Source organism: Oncorhynchus mykiss, chromosome 4 (assembly GCF_013265735.2).
Source record: "Oncorhynchus mykiss isolate Arlee chromosome 4, USDA_OmykA_1.1, whole genome shotgun sequence".
NCBI lineage: Eukaryota > Metazoa > Chordata > Actinopteri > Salmoniformes > Salmonidae > Oncorhynchus > Oncorhynchus mykiss.
In genome coordinates, this window is record NC_048568.1 from 26,584,141 (window position 1) to 26,600,000 (window position 15,860).

The 15,860-nt window shown below is 43.2% G+C and overlaps 1 protein-coding gene across 1 annotated transcript in view; it reads right to left on the reverse strand.

The window, feature by feature from the left end:
- Window positions 1–15,860, reverse strand: part of fig4a (FIG4 phosphoinositide 5-phosphatase a) — a 104,836-nt gene that overhangs the window by 85,627 nt on the left and 3,349 nt on the right. Inside the window, exons 3-4 of the mRNA XM_021600720.2 lie at window positions 12,004–12,102; window positions 7,973–8,096 (exon numbers count right to left, since the gene is read on the reverse strand). Coding sequence (XP_021456395.1) covers window positions 7,973–8,096; window positions 12,004–12,102 — 223 coding nt within the window. The remainder of the gene's footprint in view (window positions 1–7,972; window positions 8,097–12,003; window positions 12,103–15,860) is intronic.

Genomic DNA, 15,860 nt, shown 5'->3' on the forward strand with positions numbered 1-15,860 from the left:
TGACTCCAAATCCAGACCTCCATGGGTTGATACATTTGATTTCCATTGATAATTTTTGTGTGATTATGTTGTCAGCACATTCAACTATGTAACAAAAAAAGTATTTAATGAGAATATTTCATTCATTCATCTAGGATGTGTTATTTTAGTGTTCCCTTTATTATTTTGAGCAGTTTCCTTCAAACTTGGCTTCACTTTCATCTTTGTGATCAGAACACCTTACACTTAGATTAGTCTGTCCATAACACTTTTTCCCCAATCTTCCTATGTCCGGTATCTGTGTTCTTTTGTCCATCTTAATATTTTCTTTTCATTGGCCAGTATGAGATATGGCTTTTTCTTTGCAACTCTGCCTAGAAGGCCAATATCTCAGTCGCCTCTTCACTGTTGACGTTAAGACTGGTGTTTTGTGGGTACTATTTAATGAAGCTGCCAGTTGAGGACTTGTGAGGCGTCTGTTTCTCAAACTAGACACTCTAATGTACTTGTCCTCTTGCTCAGTTGTGCACCGGGGCCTCCCACTCCTCTTTCTATTCTGGTAGAGACAGTTTGCGCTGTTCTGTGAAGGGAGTAGTACACAGTGGTGTATGAGATCATACGTTTCTTGGCAATTTCTAGCTTGGAATAGCCTTAATTTCTCAGAACAAGAATAGACTGACGAGTTTCAGAAGAAAGTTGTAATCAAACCCACAAATGCTGATCATCTAGATACTCTACTAGTTTAAAGAAGGCCAGTTTTATTGCTTCTTCAAATCAGCACAACAGTTTTTAGCTGTGCTAACATAATTGCAAAAGGGTTTTCTAATGATCAATTAGCCTTTTAAAATTATAGACTTGGATTAGCTAACACAACGTGCTATTGGAACACAGGAGTGATGGTTGCTGACAATGGGCCTCTGTGCGCCTATGTAGATATCCATTAAAAATCAGCCGTTTCCAGCAACAAAAGTAATTTCCAACATTAATGTCTACACTGTATTTCTGATCAACTTTAAGTAATTTTAAAATGGACAAAAAATGTGCTTTTCTTTCAAAAACAAGGACATTTCTAAGTGACCCTAAACTTTTGAACGGCACACACACACACACACACACACACACACACACACACACACACACACACACACACACACAGTATTCAGACCCATTGACTTTTTACACATTTTGTTTTACGTTACAGTCTTATTATAGATTAGATTAAAAATACTCAGCAATCTTCACACAATACCCCATAATGACAACGCAAAAAAAGGTTTTATGAAATTCATAAAAACTGCCAACAGAAATACCTTATTTATATAAGTATACAGACCTTTTGCTATGAGACTCAAAATTGAGCTCAGGTGCATCCTGTTTCCATTGATTGGACATGATTTGGAAGGCACACACCAGTCTATATAAAGGTCCCACAGTTGACGGTGCATGTCAGAGCAAAGAACAAGCCATGAGTTCGAAGGAATTGTCTGTAGAGCTCTGAGACAGAATTGTGTCATGGCACAGATCTGGGGAAGGTTACCAAAAAATGTCTGCAACATTGGAGGTCCCCAAGAACACAGTGGCCTCCATCATTCTTAAATGGAAGAAGTTTGGAACCACCAAGAATCTTCCAAGAGCTGGCCGCCTGGCAAACTGAGCAATCCGGGGAGAAGGGCCTTGGTCAGGGAGATGACAGAGCTCTAGAAGCACTCCACCAATCAAGCATTTATGGTTGAGTTGCCAGATGGAAACCATTCCTCAAGGCACATGACAGCCCGCTTGGAGTTCGACAAAAGGCACTTAAATTCTCTCAAACCATGAGAAACAAGATTCTCTGGTCTGATGAAACCAAGATGGAACTCTTTGGCCTGAATGCCAAGCCTCACGTCTGGAGGAAACTAGGCACCATGCCTACGGTGAAGCAGGGTGGTGGCAGCATCATGCTGTGGGGATGTTTCTCAGTGGCAGGGACTGATAGACCAGTCAAGATCGAGGGAAAGATGAACGGAGCAAAATACAGAGAGATCCATGATGAAAACTTGCTCCAGAGCACTGAGGACCTCCGACTAGAGAGAAGGTTCACCTTCCAACAGGACAACGACCCTAAGCACACAGCCAAGACAACGCAGGAGTGGCTTTGGGACAAGTCTCTGAATGTCCTTGAATGGCCCAGCTAGAGTCTGGACCTGAACCCAATCGAATATCTCTGGAGAGACCTGAAAATAGCTGGGCAGCCACACTCCCCATCCAATCTGACAGAGCTTGAGAGGATCTGCAGAGAAGAATGGGAGAAACTCCCCAATTACACATGTCAAGCTTTTGGCATCATACCCAAGAAAACTCGAGACTTACTGCCAAAAGTCCTTCAACAAAGTTCTGAGTAAAGGGTCTGAATACTTATGTAAATATGATATTGCAGTTCTTTATTTTTAATAAATTAGCAAATGAGGTGAGAAGGGAGGTAAAGGCAAAAAAGGCCATGGTGGCAAAGTAAATACAATATAGCAAGTAAAACACTGGAATGGTAGTTTTGCAATGGAAGAATGTGCAAAGTAGAAATAAAAATAATGGGGTGCAAAGGAGCAAAATAAATTAATTAATTAAATACAGTAGGGAAAGAGGTAGTTGTTTGGGCTAAATTATAGGTGGGCTATGTACAGGTGCAGTAATCTGTGAGCTGCTCTGACAGTTGGTGCTTAAAGCTGGTGAGGGAGATAAGTGTTTCCAGTTTCAGAGATTGTTGTAGTTAGTTCCAGTCATTGGCAGCAGAGAACTGGAAGGAGAGGCGGCCAAAGAAATAATTGGTTTTGGGGGTGACTAGAGAGATATACCTGCTGGAGCGTGTGCTACAGGTGGGAGATGCTATGGTGACCAGCGAGCTGAGATAAAGGGGGACTTTACCTAGCAGGGTCTTGTAGATGACATGGAGCCAGTGGGTTTGGCGACGAGTATGAAGCGAGGGCCAGCCAACGAGAGCGTACAGGTCGCAATGGTGGGTAGTATATGGGGCTTTGGTGACAAAACGGATTGCACTGTGATAGACTGCATCCAATTTGTTGAGTAGGGTATTGGAGGCTATTTTGTAAATGACATCGCCAAAGTCGAGGATTGGTAGGATGGTCAGTTTTACAAGGGTATGTTTGGCAGCATGAGTGAAGGATGCTTTGTTGCGAAATAGGAAGCCAATTCTAGATTTAACTTTGGATTGGAGATGTTTGATATGGGTCTGAAAGGAGAGTTTACAGTCTAACCAGACACCTAAGTATTTGTAGTTGTCCACGTATTCTAAGTCAGAGCCGTCCAGAGTAGTGATGTTGGAGAGGCGGGTAGGTGCAGGTAGCGATCGGTTGAAGAGCATGCATTTAGTTTTACTTGTATTTAAGAGCAATTGGAGGCCAGGGAAGGAGAGTTGTATGGCATTGTAGCTTGCCTGGAGGGTTGTTAACACAGTGTCCAAAGAAGGGCCAGAAGTATACAGAATGGTGTCGTCTGCGTAGAGGTGGATCAGAGACTCACCAGCAGCAAGAGCGACCTCATTGCGACCTCATCCAAGAATTGAACCCTGTGGCACCCCCATAGAGACTGCCAGAGGTTCGGACAGCAGACCCTCCGATTTGACACACTGAACTCTATCAGAGAAGTAGCTGGTGAACCAGGCGAGGCAATCATTTGAGAAACCAAGGCTGTCGAGTCTGCCGATGAGGATGTGGTGATTGACAGAGTCGAAAGCCTTGGCCAGATCAATGAATACGGCTGCACAGTAATGTTTCTTATCGATGACGGTTAAGATATCGTTTAGGACCTTGATCGTGGCTGAGGTGCACCCATGACCAGCTCTGAAACCAGATTGCATAGCAGAGAAGGTATGTGGGATTCGAAATGGTCGATAATCTGTTTGTTGACTTGGCTTTCGAAGACCTTAGAAAGGCATGGTAGGATAGATATAGGTCTGTAGCAGTTTGGGTCGAGAGTGTCCCCCCCTTTGAAGAGGGGGATGACCGCAGCTGCTTTCCAATCTTTGGGAATCTCAGACGACACGAAAGAGAGGTTGAACAGGCTAGTAATAGGGGTGGCAACAATTTCGGCAGATAATTTTAGAAAGAAAGGGTCCAGATTGTCTAGCCCGGCTGATTTGTAGGGGTCCAGATTTTGCAGCTCTTTCAGAACATCAGCTGAACGGATTTGGGAGAAGGAGAAATGGGGCTAGACTTGGGCGAGTTGCTGTTGGAGGTGCAGTGCTATTGACCGGGGTAGGAGTAGCCAGGTGGAAAGCATGGCCAGCCGTAGAAAAATGCTTATTGAAATTCTCAATTATGGTGGATTTATCAGTGGTGACAGTGTTTCCTATCTTCAGTGCAGTGGGCAGCTGGGAGGAGGTGTTCTTATTCTCCATGGACTTTACAGTGTCCCAGAACTTTTTTGAGTTAGTGTTGCAGGAAGCAAATTTCTGCTTGAAAAAGCTAGCCTTGGCTTTTCTAACTGCCTGTGTATAATGGTTTCTAGCTTCCCTGAACAGCTGCATATCACGGGGGCTGTTCGATGCTAATGCAGAACGCCATAGGATGTTTTTGTGTTGGTTAAGGGTAGTCAGGTCTGGGGAGAACCAAGGGCTATATCTGTTCCTGGTTCTAAATTTCTTGAAAGGGGCATGTTTATTTAAGATGGTTAGGAAGGCATTTAAAAAAAATATCCAGGCATCCTCTACTGACGGGATGAGATCAATATCCTTCCAGGATACCCCGGCCAGGTCGATTAGAAAGGCCTGCTCACTGAAGTGTTTCAGGGAGCGTTTTACAGTGATGAGTGGAGGTTGTTTGACCGCTGACCCATTACGGATGCAGGCAATGAGGCAGTAATCGCTGAGATCTTGGTTGAAGACAGCAGAGGTGTATTTAGAGGGCAAGTTGGTTAGGATGATATCTATGAGGGTGCCCGTGTTTAAGGCTTTGGGGTGGTACCTGGTAGGTTCATTGATAATTTGTGTGAGATTGAGGGCATCAAGTTTAGATTGTAGGATGGCTGGGGTGTTAAGCATGTTCCAGTTTAGGTCGCCTAGCAGCACGAGCTCTGAAGATAGATGGGGGGCAATCAGTTCACATATGGTGTCCAGAGCACAGCTGGGGGCAGAGGGTGGTCTATAGCAGGCGGCAATGGTGAGAGACTTGTTTTTAGAGAGGTGGATTTTTAAAAGTAGAAGTTCAAATTGTTTGGGTACAGACCTGGATAGTAGGACAGAACTCTGCAGGCTATCTTTGCAGTAGATTGCAACACCGCCCCCTTTGGCAGTTCTATCTTGTCTGAAAATGTTGTAGTTTGGAATTAAAATTTCAGAATTTTGGTGGTCTTCCTAAGCCAGGATTCAGACACAGCTAGAACATCCGGGTTGGCAGAGTGTGCTAAAGCAGTGAATAGAACAAACTTAGGGAGGAGGCTTCTAATGTTAACATGCATGAAACCAAGGCTATTACGGTTACAGAAGTCATCAAAAGAGAGCGCCTGGGGAATAGGAGTGGAGCTAGGCACTGCAGGGCCTGGATTCACCTCTACATCGCCAGAGGAACATAGGAGGAGTAGAATAAGGGTGCGGCTAAAAGCAATAAGAATTGGTCGTCTAGAACGTCTGGAACAGAGAGTAAAAGGAGGTTTCTGGGGGCGATAAAATAGCATCAAGGTATAATGTACAGACAAAGGTATGGTAGGATGTATATACAGTGGAGGTAAACCTAGGTATTGAGTGATGAAGAGAGAGATATTGTCTCTAGAAACATCATTGAAACCAGGGGATGTCATTGCATGTGTGGGTGGTGGAACTAATAGGTTGGACAAGGTATAGTGAGCAGGACTAGAGGCTCTACAGTGAAATAAGCCAATAAACACTAACCAGAACAGCAATGGACAAGGCATATTGATATTAAGGAGAGGCATGCTTAGTCGAGTGATCAAAAGGGTCCGGTGAGTGGAGAGGTTGGTTGGGGAACGGCGATTTAGACAGCTAGCCAGGCCATCGGTAGCAAGCTAGCATAGGATGGAGGTCTGTTATTAGCCACCTCTTGCGTTCCGTCAGATTAGTGGGGTTCCGTGTGGTAGAGGGGATTAATCCAAATCACACAACAACAAAAATAAAAACAATAGATATAGTTATAGAGGCCCAAGAAGAAAACATAATAATAATAATAATAAAAATAAATAAATTGTCCGATTGTCTATTCAGATAGCAGCCGATAAGACAGCTAACGGTTAGCAGGCCGCAGATGGGCGTTCAGGTAACGTCGCGACGGAGGAGCCAGCCGGATAACTCCTTCGGGTAGATAACGTCGGCAGTCCAGTTGTGAAGGCCCGGTGGGTGACTGCAGCCCAGGAGTGATTGATGGAACTCAGGAGTGATTGACGGAGCTGGCTAGCTCCGGAATAATTGATGTTTGCTCCGGAATCGACGAAAGCCGATAGTCACACGGATAGCAGCTAGCCAGCTGTGAGATCCAGGCATGAACGTCCAGAGCCAGCGGCCGAAATCCAGGGACATGGAGAGAGAAACTGGTCCGATATGTTCCGCTCCGAGCCGCGCTGCGCTGCGCCGTACAAAACCGGCGATAGATTTGAGCTAAAGGATAGCTGATGACCACAAACCGTGGTTAGCTGAATACTAACGATTTGCCAGTAAAGAAGCTAACTAGCTTCTGAACTAGCTTCTGATTAGCTTCTGGATTAGCTTCTGGCTAGCTCCTGGCTAGCTTCTGGCTAGTTTCTGGCTAGCCTCTTGGAGTTTCTGGCTAGCTTCCCGGAGGACCACAGATTTGAGGTAAATAATAGTTTTTTATAAATATAAATTGGTGAGGCGGGTTGCAGGAGAGTGTTTTGAAGATGAGTTGATGGAGAAAAAAAATTAAAATATATGTGAAAAAAGTTGTAAATATATATATACGGGACAAGACGAGGACAAAAGATGTCTGACTGCTATGCCATCTTGGGTGGTACCTGTACACCCTTGCTTGCGCACATCTGTTTGTTGTTCTCCCCATTACGGTATGTAGATCAGGGCTGATGGAGGATGAATGGCATTCACACTACTGTCAGACCTGTTGGTACAATTCTACAAACACACTGGCCCGGAGATGGTTGGAACAAGGCACCATGATTAAAGTGTCACAACATTGTCTGGTCAAACTACTGAATGTCATCTGACTCAGCCTCCAAGTAAATGGGTTTGTTTGTGTGTGTGTGTGTGTGTGTGTGTGTGTGTGTGTGTGTGTGTACAAAAACGACACAGAAGGATAATAAGGCTGTGTGACGCTCCCCTCTCAGGATCCCTTCTTCCCTCCGTTCAGTGTGAACTTGATCTCAAAGCTTGACATTTCTACTAGCAAGAGCATCACAACCCCACATTAGCAGCCATTTCACTTTGAGATGCTTCATTCTTCCAGGGAAAAATACAAAATACATCTCTCAGGTTTAGACACCGAAATCACCAATTAAGTAACAAAATTGGTTTTCAAGAGAAAAATGTGGGAAAATGGTATAACCAGCAGGAAGTTGGTTATTGTCGAACTTCAAGTGGCCACTGAAGGCCTTGAGAGATCAGGTCGTGTAACATGCTTATGAGAGTAGAAACAGGCATAGAGACGAAGGCCAGAAATACATTTGAATGGGGTTGGATTACGCTTTTAAGCCTTTATTTGGTCAATTAAGTCAACCAAAACAAGTGACTGCATTGATTAGCCTCTTGTAAAAAATGTTTTTTAAAAGAGCCTGCTAGGAGCACTAACTCTATAATATCTCTGAACCCTCCAAAGGCCGGTTTCCACAGCAACACAGGGACAGAAAACACACTTTCTGCCCTTAATGACTGCTTCAGGATCAACTCTCCTTACCACAGTCCTACTAGCCTACACATCTCAGCCAAAACCCTCATATGCAGTACTCACAAGACAAGACATGCCGACAACTGGTAGAGGAGAAGTAGTTGTGAGGACTGAGGGTCCAAGGAGGACTATCTTACCCACGATGCCATAGGCTGACACAGCTCTGGACAGACCTGAGGAGCCCTTCTGGCCCATCTTGGTGCGGTTGCCCAGATCCAGACGTCCCAGGAGCTCCCTCACCTCCTGCTGGTTATAGACATGCTGGGGACAAGAGGGACGTATTGTTAATAGTGTGCTTCTGGATTCTTTCAAACTGAGCTTCTGGCTGAGACAGGTGCAAGCAGTAGAAACAGCACATCCCATAGACATCTTGGGACTAAGCCCCGGCTTTGGTCAATATGTTTTTCTGTGCTAGCGTTAGGATTTCAGAACACTGAAAAACATTTTAATATTAATTCTGCTGTGATCACAACATAACGTCTCAGACAGTACATCCATTCCTTCTGCAGAGAACAGAACCGTACATACTGTACCAGTGGAGGCTCCTCAGCGGAGGAAGGGGAGGACCATCCTCAGTGAATTTCATTACAATATAAAGTGAAACATTTAAAAATAAGTTATCCTTTTTAGATAAAACTACACTAACTATATTCACATCACCAAAAAAAGTATTAGAACACACTGTTTTTCAAAGAAGGTCTACAATAGCCTCAGCAGCACTCTGTAGGGTAGTACCATGGTGTAGTTGGAGGACAGCTAGCTTCTGTCCTCCTCTTGGTACATTGACAAAACCTAGGAGGCTCATGGTTCTCACCTCCTTCTATAGACTTACACAATAATTATGACAACTTCCAGAGGACGTCCTCCAACCTATCAGAGCTCTTGCAGCATGAACTGAAATGTTGTCCACCCAATCAAAGGATCAGAGAATGAATTTAATACTGATAGTATAAGCTGAAGCTCGCTAGCACTGCAGTACATAACATGTGGCAAGTAGTTGACTCAAAAAGAGAGAAAGACAATATTTGAACAGTTTGGGGGAAAAAATAATTTCTTCCAAAATTAAGGAAAAGCAAGAGAGAGAGAGAGCAAGATATATTTTGTAGTATAGTCAAATTGCAGATATCTAGTTTAGCTTACTCAAACACCCGACTCAAACAGAGAGGGATGCTAGCTAGCTGACTATGACTATCCAACACTGGAACTCTTCCAAGTCAAGGTAAGCTTTTGGTTTTACTAATTTATTGCCACCGAGGCCCGCCAGTGTAACTACTAAACTGATTGCTGCTGACTTCACTATACTGCATGATTGTAGTGGGTTTATTAACAACTTACTTCTAGCACGACATGACAACAATGTAGGCTGTGTAAAGCAGTTAGCAGTCATATGAAGGTTTGACTTGGAAAGGTTTTTTCAAAGACAGCTGATGTGTTATGCACTGGTCCACAAGCGAAGAGGTGAGAGGAGGAGAGAGCGCGTAGATAGATTTGAGAAGCAATTATATATATAGTACATTTGGTAAGTATTCAGACCCCTTGACTTTTCCACATTTTGTTACTTCACAGCCTTATTCTAAAATAGATTAAATTGTTTATTTTTCAAAATTTTATTTATCTTGGCAAGTAAGTTAAGAATAAATTATATTTTCAATGACGGCCTGCCCCGGCCAAACCATAACAATGCTGGGCCAATTGTGCGCCGCCCTATAGGACTCCCAATCACGGCCGGTTGTGATACAGCCTGGAATCAAACCAGGGTCTGTAGTGACGGCTCTAGCACTGAGATGCTGTGCTTAAACCACAGCGCCACTCGGGAGCCCTCATCAATCTTTTAAAAGATGATTAAATATCACATTTACATAAGTATTCAGACCCTTTACTCAGAACTTTGTTGAAGCACCTTTGGCAGCGATTACAGCCTTGAGTCTTCTTGGGTATGACGCTTGGCACACCTGTATTTGGGGAGTTTCTCCCATTCTTCTCTGCAGGTCTTCTCAAGCTCTGTCAGGTTGGATGGGGAGCGTCACTGTACAGCTATTTTCAGGTCTACAGAGATGTTCGATCGGGTTCAAGTCCGGTCTCTGGCTGAGCAACTTTAGGCCATTTAAAGCCACTCCTGTGTTGTCTTGGCTGTGTGCTTAGGGTCATTGTCCTGTTGGAAGGTGAACCTTCTCTCCAGTCTGAGGTCCTGAGCGCTCTGGTGCAGTTTGTCATCAAGGATCTCTCTGTACTTTGCTCCGTTCATCTTTGCCTCGATCCTGACTAGTCTCCCAGTCCCTGCCGCTGAGAAACATCCCCACAGCATGATGCTGCCACCACCATGCTTCACCGTAGGGATGGTGCCAGGTTTCCTCCAGACGCGAGGCTTGGCATTCAGGCCAAAGAATTCCATCTTGGTTTCATCAGACCAGAGAATTTTGATTCTCCTTTTGTCAAACTCCAAGCAGGCTGTCATGTGCCTTTGACTGAGGAGTGGCTTCCATCTGGCCACTCTACCATAAAAGCCTGATTGGTGGATTGCTGCAAAGATGGTTGTCCTTCTGGAAGGTTCTCCCCTCTCCACAGAGGAACTCTGGAGCTGTGGCAGAGTGATCATCGGGTTCCTGGTCACCTCCCTGACCAAGGCCCTTCTCCCTCGATTCCTCAGTTTAGCCGGGCGGCCAGATCTTGGAAGAGTCTTAGTGGTTCCAAACTATTTCCATTTAAGAATTATGGAGGCCACGGTGTTCTTGGGGACCTTCAATGCTGCAGACATTTTTTGCCACCCTTCCCCCAGATCTGTGCCTCAACACAATCCTGTCTCGGAGCTCTACGGACAATTTCTTCGACCACTACCTTGGGTTTAATCAAGCTGTAGAAATATCTCAAGGATTATCAATAGAAACAGGATGCGCCTGAGCTCAATTTCGAGTTTCATAGCAAAGGGTCTTATGTAAATAAGGTATTTCTGTTTTTTTTATTTTTGCTAACATTTCTAAAAACCTATTTTTGCTTTGTCATTATGGGGTATTATGTGTAGATTGATGAGGAAAACATTTATTGTATACATTTTAGAATAAGGCTGTAACGTAAAACAAAATGTGGAAAAGTTTGAATACTTTCTGAGCTGGATGTATGTGTCTGGTATGAAAGTCAACTGTACTTGCGTGTGATCAGGGGTGTGTATTCATTGCGCCGATTCTGTTGAAAAACGTTTCTTAAAGAGAACGGGGATAAATATACCTGAATTTGTCCAATAGAAACTTTTGGACTGATGATTACACCCTAGATCAGCTAGATGCAGGCAAGAGTCTGCAAGGTGGTATTTTGTGTCCCTGTCTGTCACCTTGATAGCTCAAAATTCTCTCAACCTGTGTGCATCTACGTTGTAAACGTTTATTCATCTGCTAGGTTGTAGCAACCCCATGATGAGTATAGGGAAAATTAGAGTATCATGTAGTACGCTAAACCTATCGCTGTTACATTGAGCTGGGTGAATGGAATATGAACGAGTCAGCCAATATGCTGTAATAGAAATAAGGCCATGCTCATAATTTATTTATATTTTTTAATGTTTGCCATTTTTGTCATTTTCATTGTCACTCCAATATCACATGAATACACATTAGGTAAATGTATAAAATTGCAAGACAATTAGCTTTAAAACTGCTAAATGTTCTTTGCACCACATGACAAAATGAATAGAATTACAGGAAATAAGCTTTAAATCTGCAGAATTCTCTCCACCAACAAGAGGGGTGTGAACAGTTTGTGTCATGTACAGTGCTTGTACCCACAGAAATAGAAAGGGCACGGGTTGTTCCCCAATCCTGGGAGGGGGCCCAGAGAGAAGTTTGGGAACCCCTGATCTACAGGAACGAATGGGAAGATGATGATGGATGGAGAGAGCTCACCAGTGGACACTATGTACAATAATAACAAACCAATCAGAATCCTTATCATTCTGATGATGAGAACAAACAAATGTCCTCCACTCTCATACACTGTGGTAATGACTGACTGCAGGGGATGAGTGATAATGTCTCTTAAACCTTCATGAGCCAAATCTGTCACCCATACACACTTAGGACCAGGTGACTGATTGTACAATTTTCCCTGAGGGGTGCTGTACAACAAGGGCAACGGTCGCTGCTACTCTAAAGCAGTGGTTTGACGTGCAGCAACTCACCTTATCATCAATAATCGCCAGGTCCTTGGGCTCAGTGCGGTCGATTTTCAGAACACGGTGTTTGGTTTGGGCGTGATTGCTCCCCACAAGGAAATACCTCTGTAATCAAAGAACACATGAAAGTGTGTGATTACATTACAGAATAAAGTACATCATGGATGAAACATCGAGCCTCACTCAACAGTAGGATGATAGCAGTGCTTTGGTCGATAGAAGATGAGAGAAAAGTACAATTTAAAACAGTGTTTAATACAAGACATGCTTTTCTTTTCATGCAGGACTTTTCTCACTAACACAATTAAGATGCTACATGAGTCTCTTTCTTCCGACCCTTATGTGTTTCTATATTGGTGTGAGATTTGATGTGGGGACGTCCAGTATGAACACGTTGATAGTACAGTCTGGAACTGAGTTAATTCTGTCCTGTTCTACCTATCATCTACACCTCTGTGTTGCTAATGTCTGAACACGAGTGAGCCAATGAAAGGGGCAGGGCTGACCTGAAACTCTTACAACGTAGTCAATGCTGGCTCTTCACAAAACGTGTTACTCAATCCTAGGCCGTCCTGCTGAGACCCATAGCGTTTGCACGCTTTTGTTCCAGCCCAGCATTAACACTTCTGATGCATCAAATCAAGTTGATGATCAGATTATCAGTAATTTTAGTATGAGGACCCATCTCTGTCCGTCTTCTGAATGCAGCTGCAAGTAACTTTGTGTTGTAAAAAGGTATACAGTGGGGCAAAAAAGTATTTAGTCAGCCACCAATTGTACAAGTTCTCCCACTTAAAAAGATGAGAGAGGCCTGTAATTTTCATCATAGGTACACTTCAACTATGACAGACAAAATTAGATTTTTTTTCTCCAGAAAATCACATTGTAGGATTTTTTATGAATTTATTTGCAAATTCTGGTGGAAAATAAGTATTTGTTCAATAACAAAAGTTTATCTCAATACTTTGTTATATACCCTTTGTTGGCAATGACAGAGGTCTAACGTTTTCTGTAAGTCTTCACAAGGTTTCCACACACTGTTGCTGGTATTTTGGCCCATTCCTCCATGCAGATCTCCTCTAGAGCAGTGATGTTTTGGGGCTGTTGCTGGGCAACACGAACTTTCAACTCCCTCCAAAGATTTTCTATGGGGTTGAGATCTGGAGACAGGCCACTCCAGGACCTTGAAATGCTTCTTAAGAAGGCACTCCTTCGTTGCCCGGGCGGTCTGTTTGGGATCATTGTCATGCTGAAAGACCCAGCCACGTTTCATCTTCAATGCCCTTGCTGATGGAAGGAGGTTTTCACTCAAAATCTCACGATACATGGCCCCATTCATTCTTTCCTTTACACGGATCAGTCGTCCTGGTACCTTTGCAGAAAAACAGCCCCAAAGCATGATGTTTCCACCCCCATGCTTCACAGTAGGTATGGTGTTCATTGGATGCAACTCAGCATTCTTTGTCCTCCAAACACGACGAGTTGAGTTTTTACCAAAAAGTTATATTTTGGTTTCATCTGACCATATGACATTCTCCCAATCTTCTTCTGGATCATCCAAATGCTCTCTAGCAAACTTCAGACAGGCCTGGACATGTACTGGCTTAAGCAGAGGGACACGTCTGGCACTGCAGGATTTGAGTCCCTGGCGGCGTAGTGTGTTACTGATGGTAGGCTTTGTTACTTCGGTCCCAGCTCTCTGCAGGTCATTCACTAGGTCCCCCCGTGTGGTTCTGGGATTTTTGCTCACCGTTCTTGTGATCATTTTGACCCCACGGGGTGAGATCTTGCGTGGAGCCCCAGATCGAGGGAGATTATCAGTGGTCTTGTATGTCTTCCATTTCCTAATAATTGCTCCCACAGTTGATTTCTTCAAACCAAGCTGCTTACCTATTGCAGATTCAGTCTTCACAGCCTGGTGCAGGTCTACAATTTTGTTTCTGGTGTCCTTTGACAGCTCTTTGGTCTTGGCCATAGTGGAGTTTGGAGTGTGACTGTTTGAGGTTGTGGACAGGTGTCTTTTATACTGATAACACGTTCAAACAGGTGCCATTAATACAGGTAACGAGTGGAGGACAGAGGAGCCTCTTAAAGAAGAAGTTACAGGTCTGTGAGAGCCAGAAATCTTGCTTGTTTGTAGGTGACCAAATACTTATTTTCCACCATAATTTGCAAATAAATTCATTAGAAATCCTACAATGTGATTTTCTGGATTTGTTTTCTTGATGAAAATTACAGGCCTCTCTCGTCTTTTTAAGTGGGAGAACTTGCACAATTGGTGGCTGACTAAATACTTTTTTGCCCCACTGTATGTTTAGATGTTACAACATACTCCTACCCATACTGGCATTCCAGACACCACCGCAGCCCCCACAAGGCAGGGGGGCCCACGAGCTCTGGGGCCCCATGCGCCAGTCATTGAAGTCTATTTTATTTTTTTATAAAATAGTTGACAGTAACCCTCTAAAAAGTAATTAGTACTTCAGTGAACAAATGCCGTAGTTAAGGCTACGACGGCGCGAGTGCAATGAGTGTGTTCAAAAGCACATAGACAGAGAGCCTAATGTTTCTTAGGTAGTCCTTTATGATTTTTTTTGTTGTTTAGAAAACGATTTCTCTGTAGACGCGAGAGCTACAGGGATGGTAGCTACAGGGTTGTGCTTCAAATACAGCAGTTCTGTAAAATCTTTAATTGAGTTTATCATTCACCTTAATTGCTGCCAGAGTATAATCAGATTATAATATTTAGCAGACAACAGTTCTTGAGGACTTGAACAAAAACAAAGATGTTTGCAATTTCGTTCATACTGGTGAACCGGCATTGGAGTTGTGTGGTTGTAATATCAACAGTCTCTTATCTCTGGTATATCTTGGCATGCATCATTCAAGACTAAATTTAAATTGTGTGCAGCTCCATGGACAAATAATGCACAATGTGTCAGGAAAGACTTTCTGGGTTGGCAATACTCAGTATAGAAAACAGTCGGTCCTGCAACCTGGACATACAGGCCATGGTGAAAACATTTGCACACAAAAAAAAGGAGGACTTCAGGAGACCAGGGAAGTCTCAATTTGGATCTAATTTGATTTACCTTGAATATAGCAGCCCATTTGGGTAGGCTATTAGCCGCACACAACCCACTGAGTTCAACAAAAAAATTATCCTCAAGCCAACTACTTTTTCCCTTTATTTTCTGTGTAATAAAATGAAATTTAAAGTTTATTAATAGCAGCTAGATACAGTATATAGCTATAGATCGTACACTGCATAATGAAACAACCACAAGTAAGCTATTGTTTTGAGGGTGGGCGGACTTATTTGGCATTAAAGGACTGGTTTTATGCACAATAACTTTCTATCGAAGCTGGGAGAGAGCATGAGGATGGCTCATGTCATGCAGGTTCAGGTAGCCTATACATATATACACATATATATATACACATATACATATATATACATACACATATATACACACATACATATACACACACATACAGTGCCTTGCAAAAGTATTCGGCCACCTTGAACTTTGCGACCTTTTGCCACATCTCAGGCTTCAAACATAAAGATATAAAACTGTATTTTTTTGTGAATAATCAACAACAAGTGGGACACAATCATGAAGTGGAACGACATTTATTGGATATTTCAAACTTTTTTAACAAATCAAAAACTGAAAAATTGGGCGTGCAAAATTATTCAGCCCCTTTACTTTCAGTGCAGCAAACTCTCTCCAGAAGTTCAGTGAGGATCTCTGAATGATCCAATGTTGACCTAAATGACTAATGATGATAAATACAATCCACCTGTGTGTAATCAAGTCTCCGTATAAATGCACCTGCACTGTGATAGTCTCAGAGGT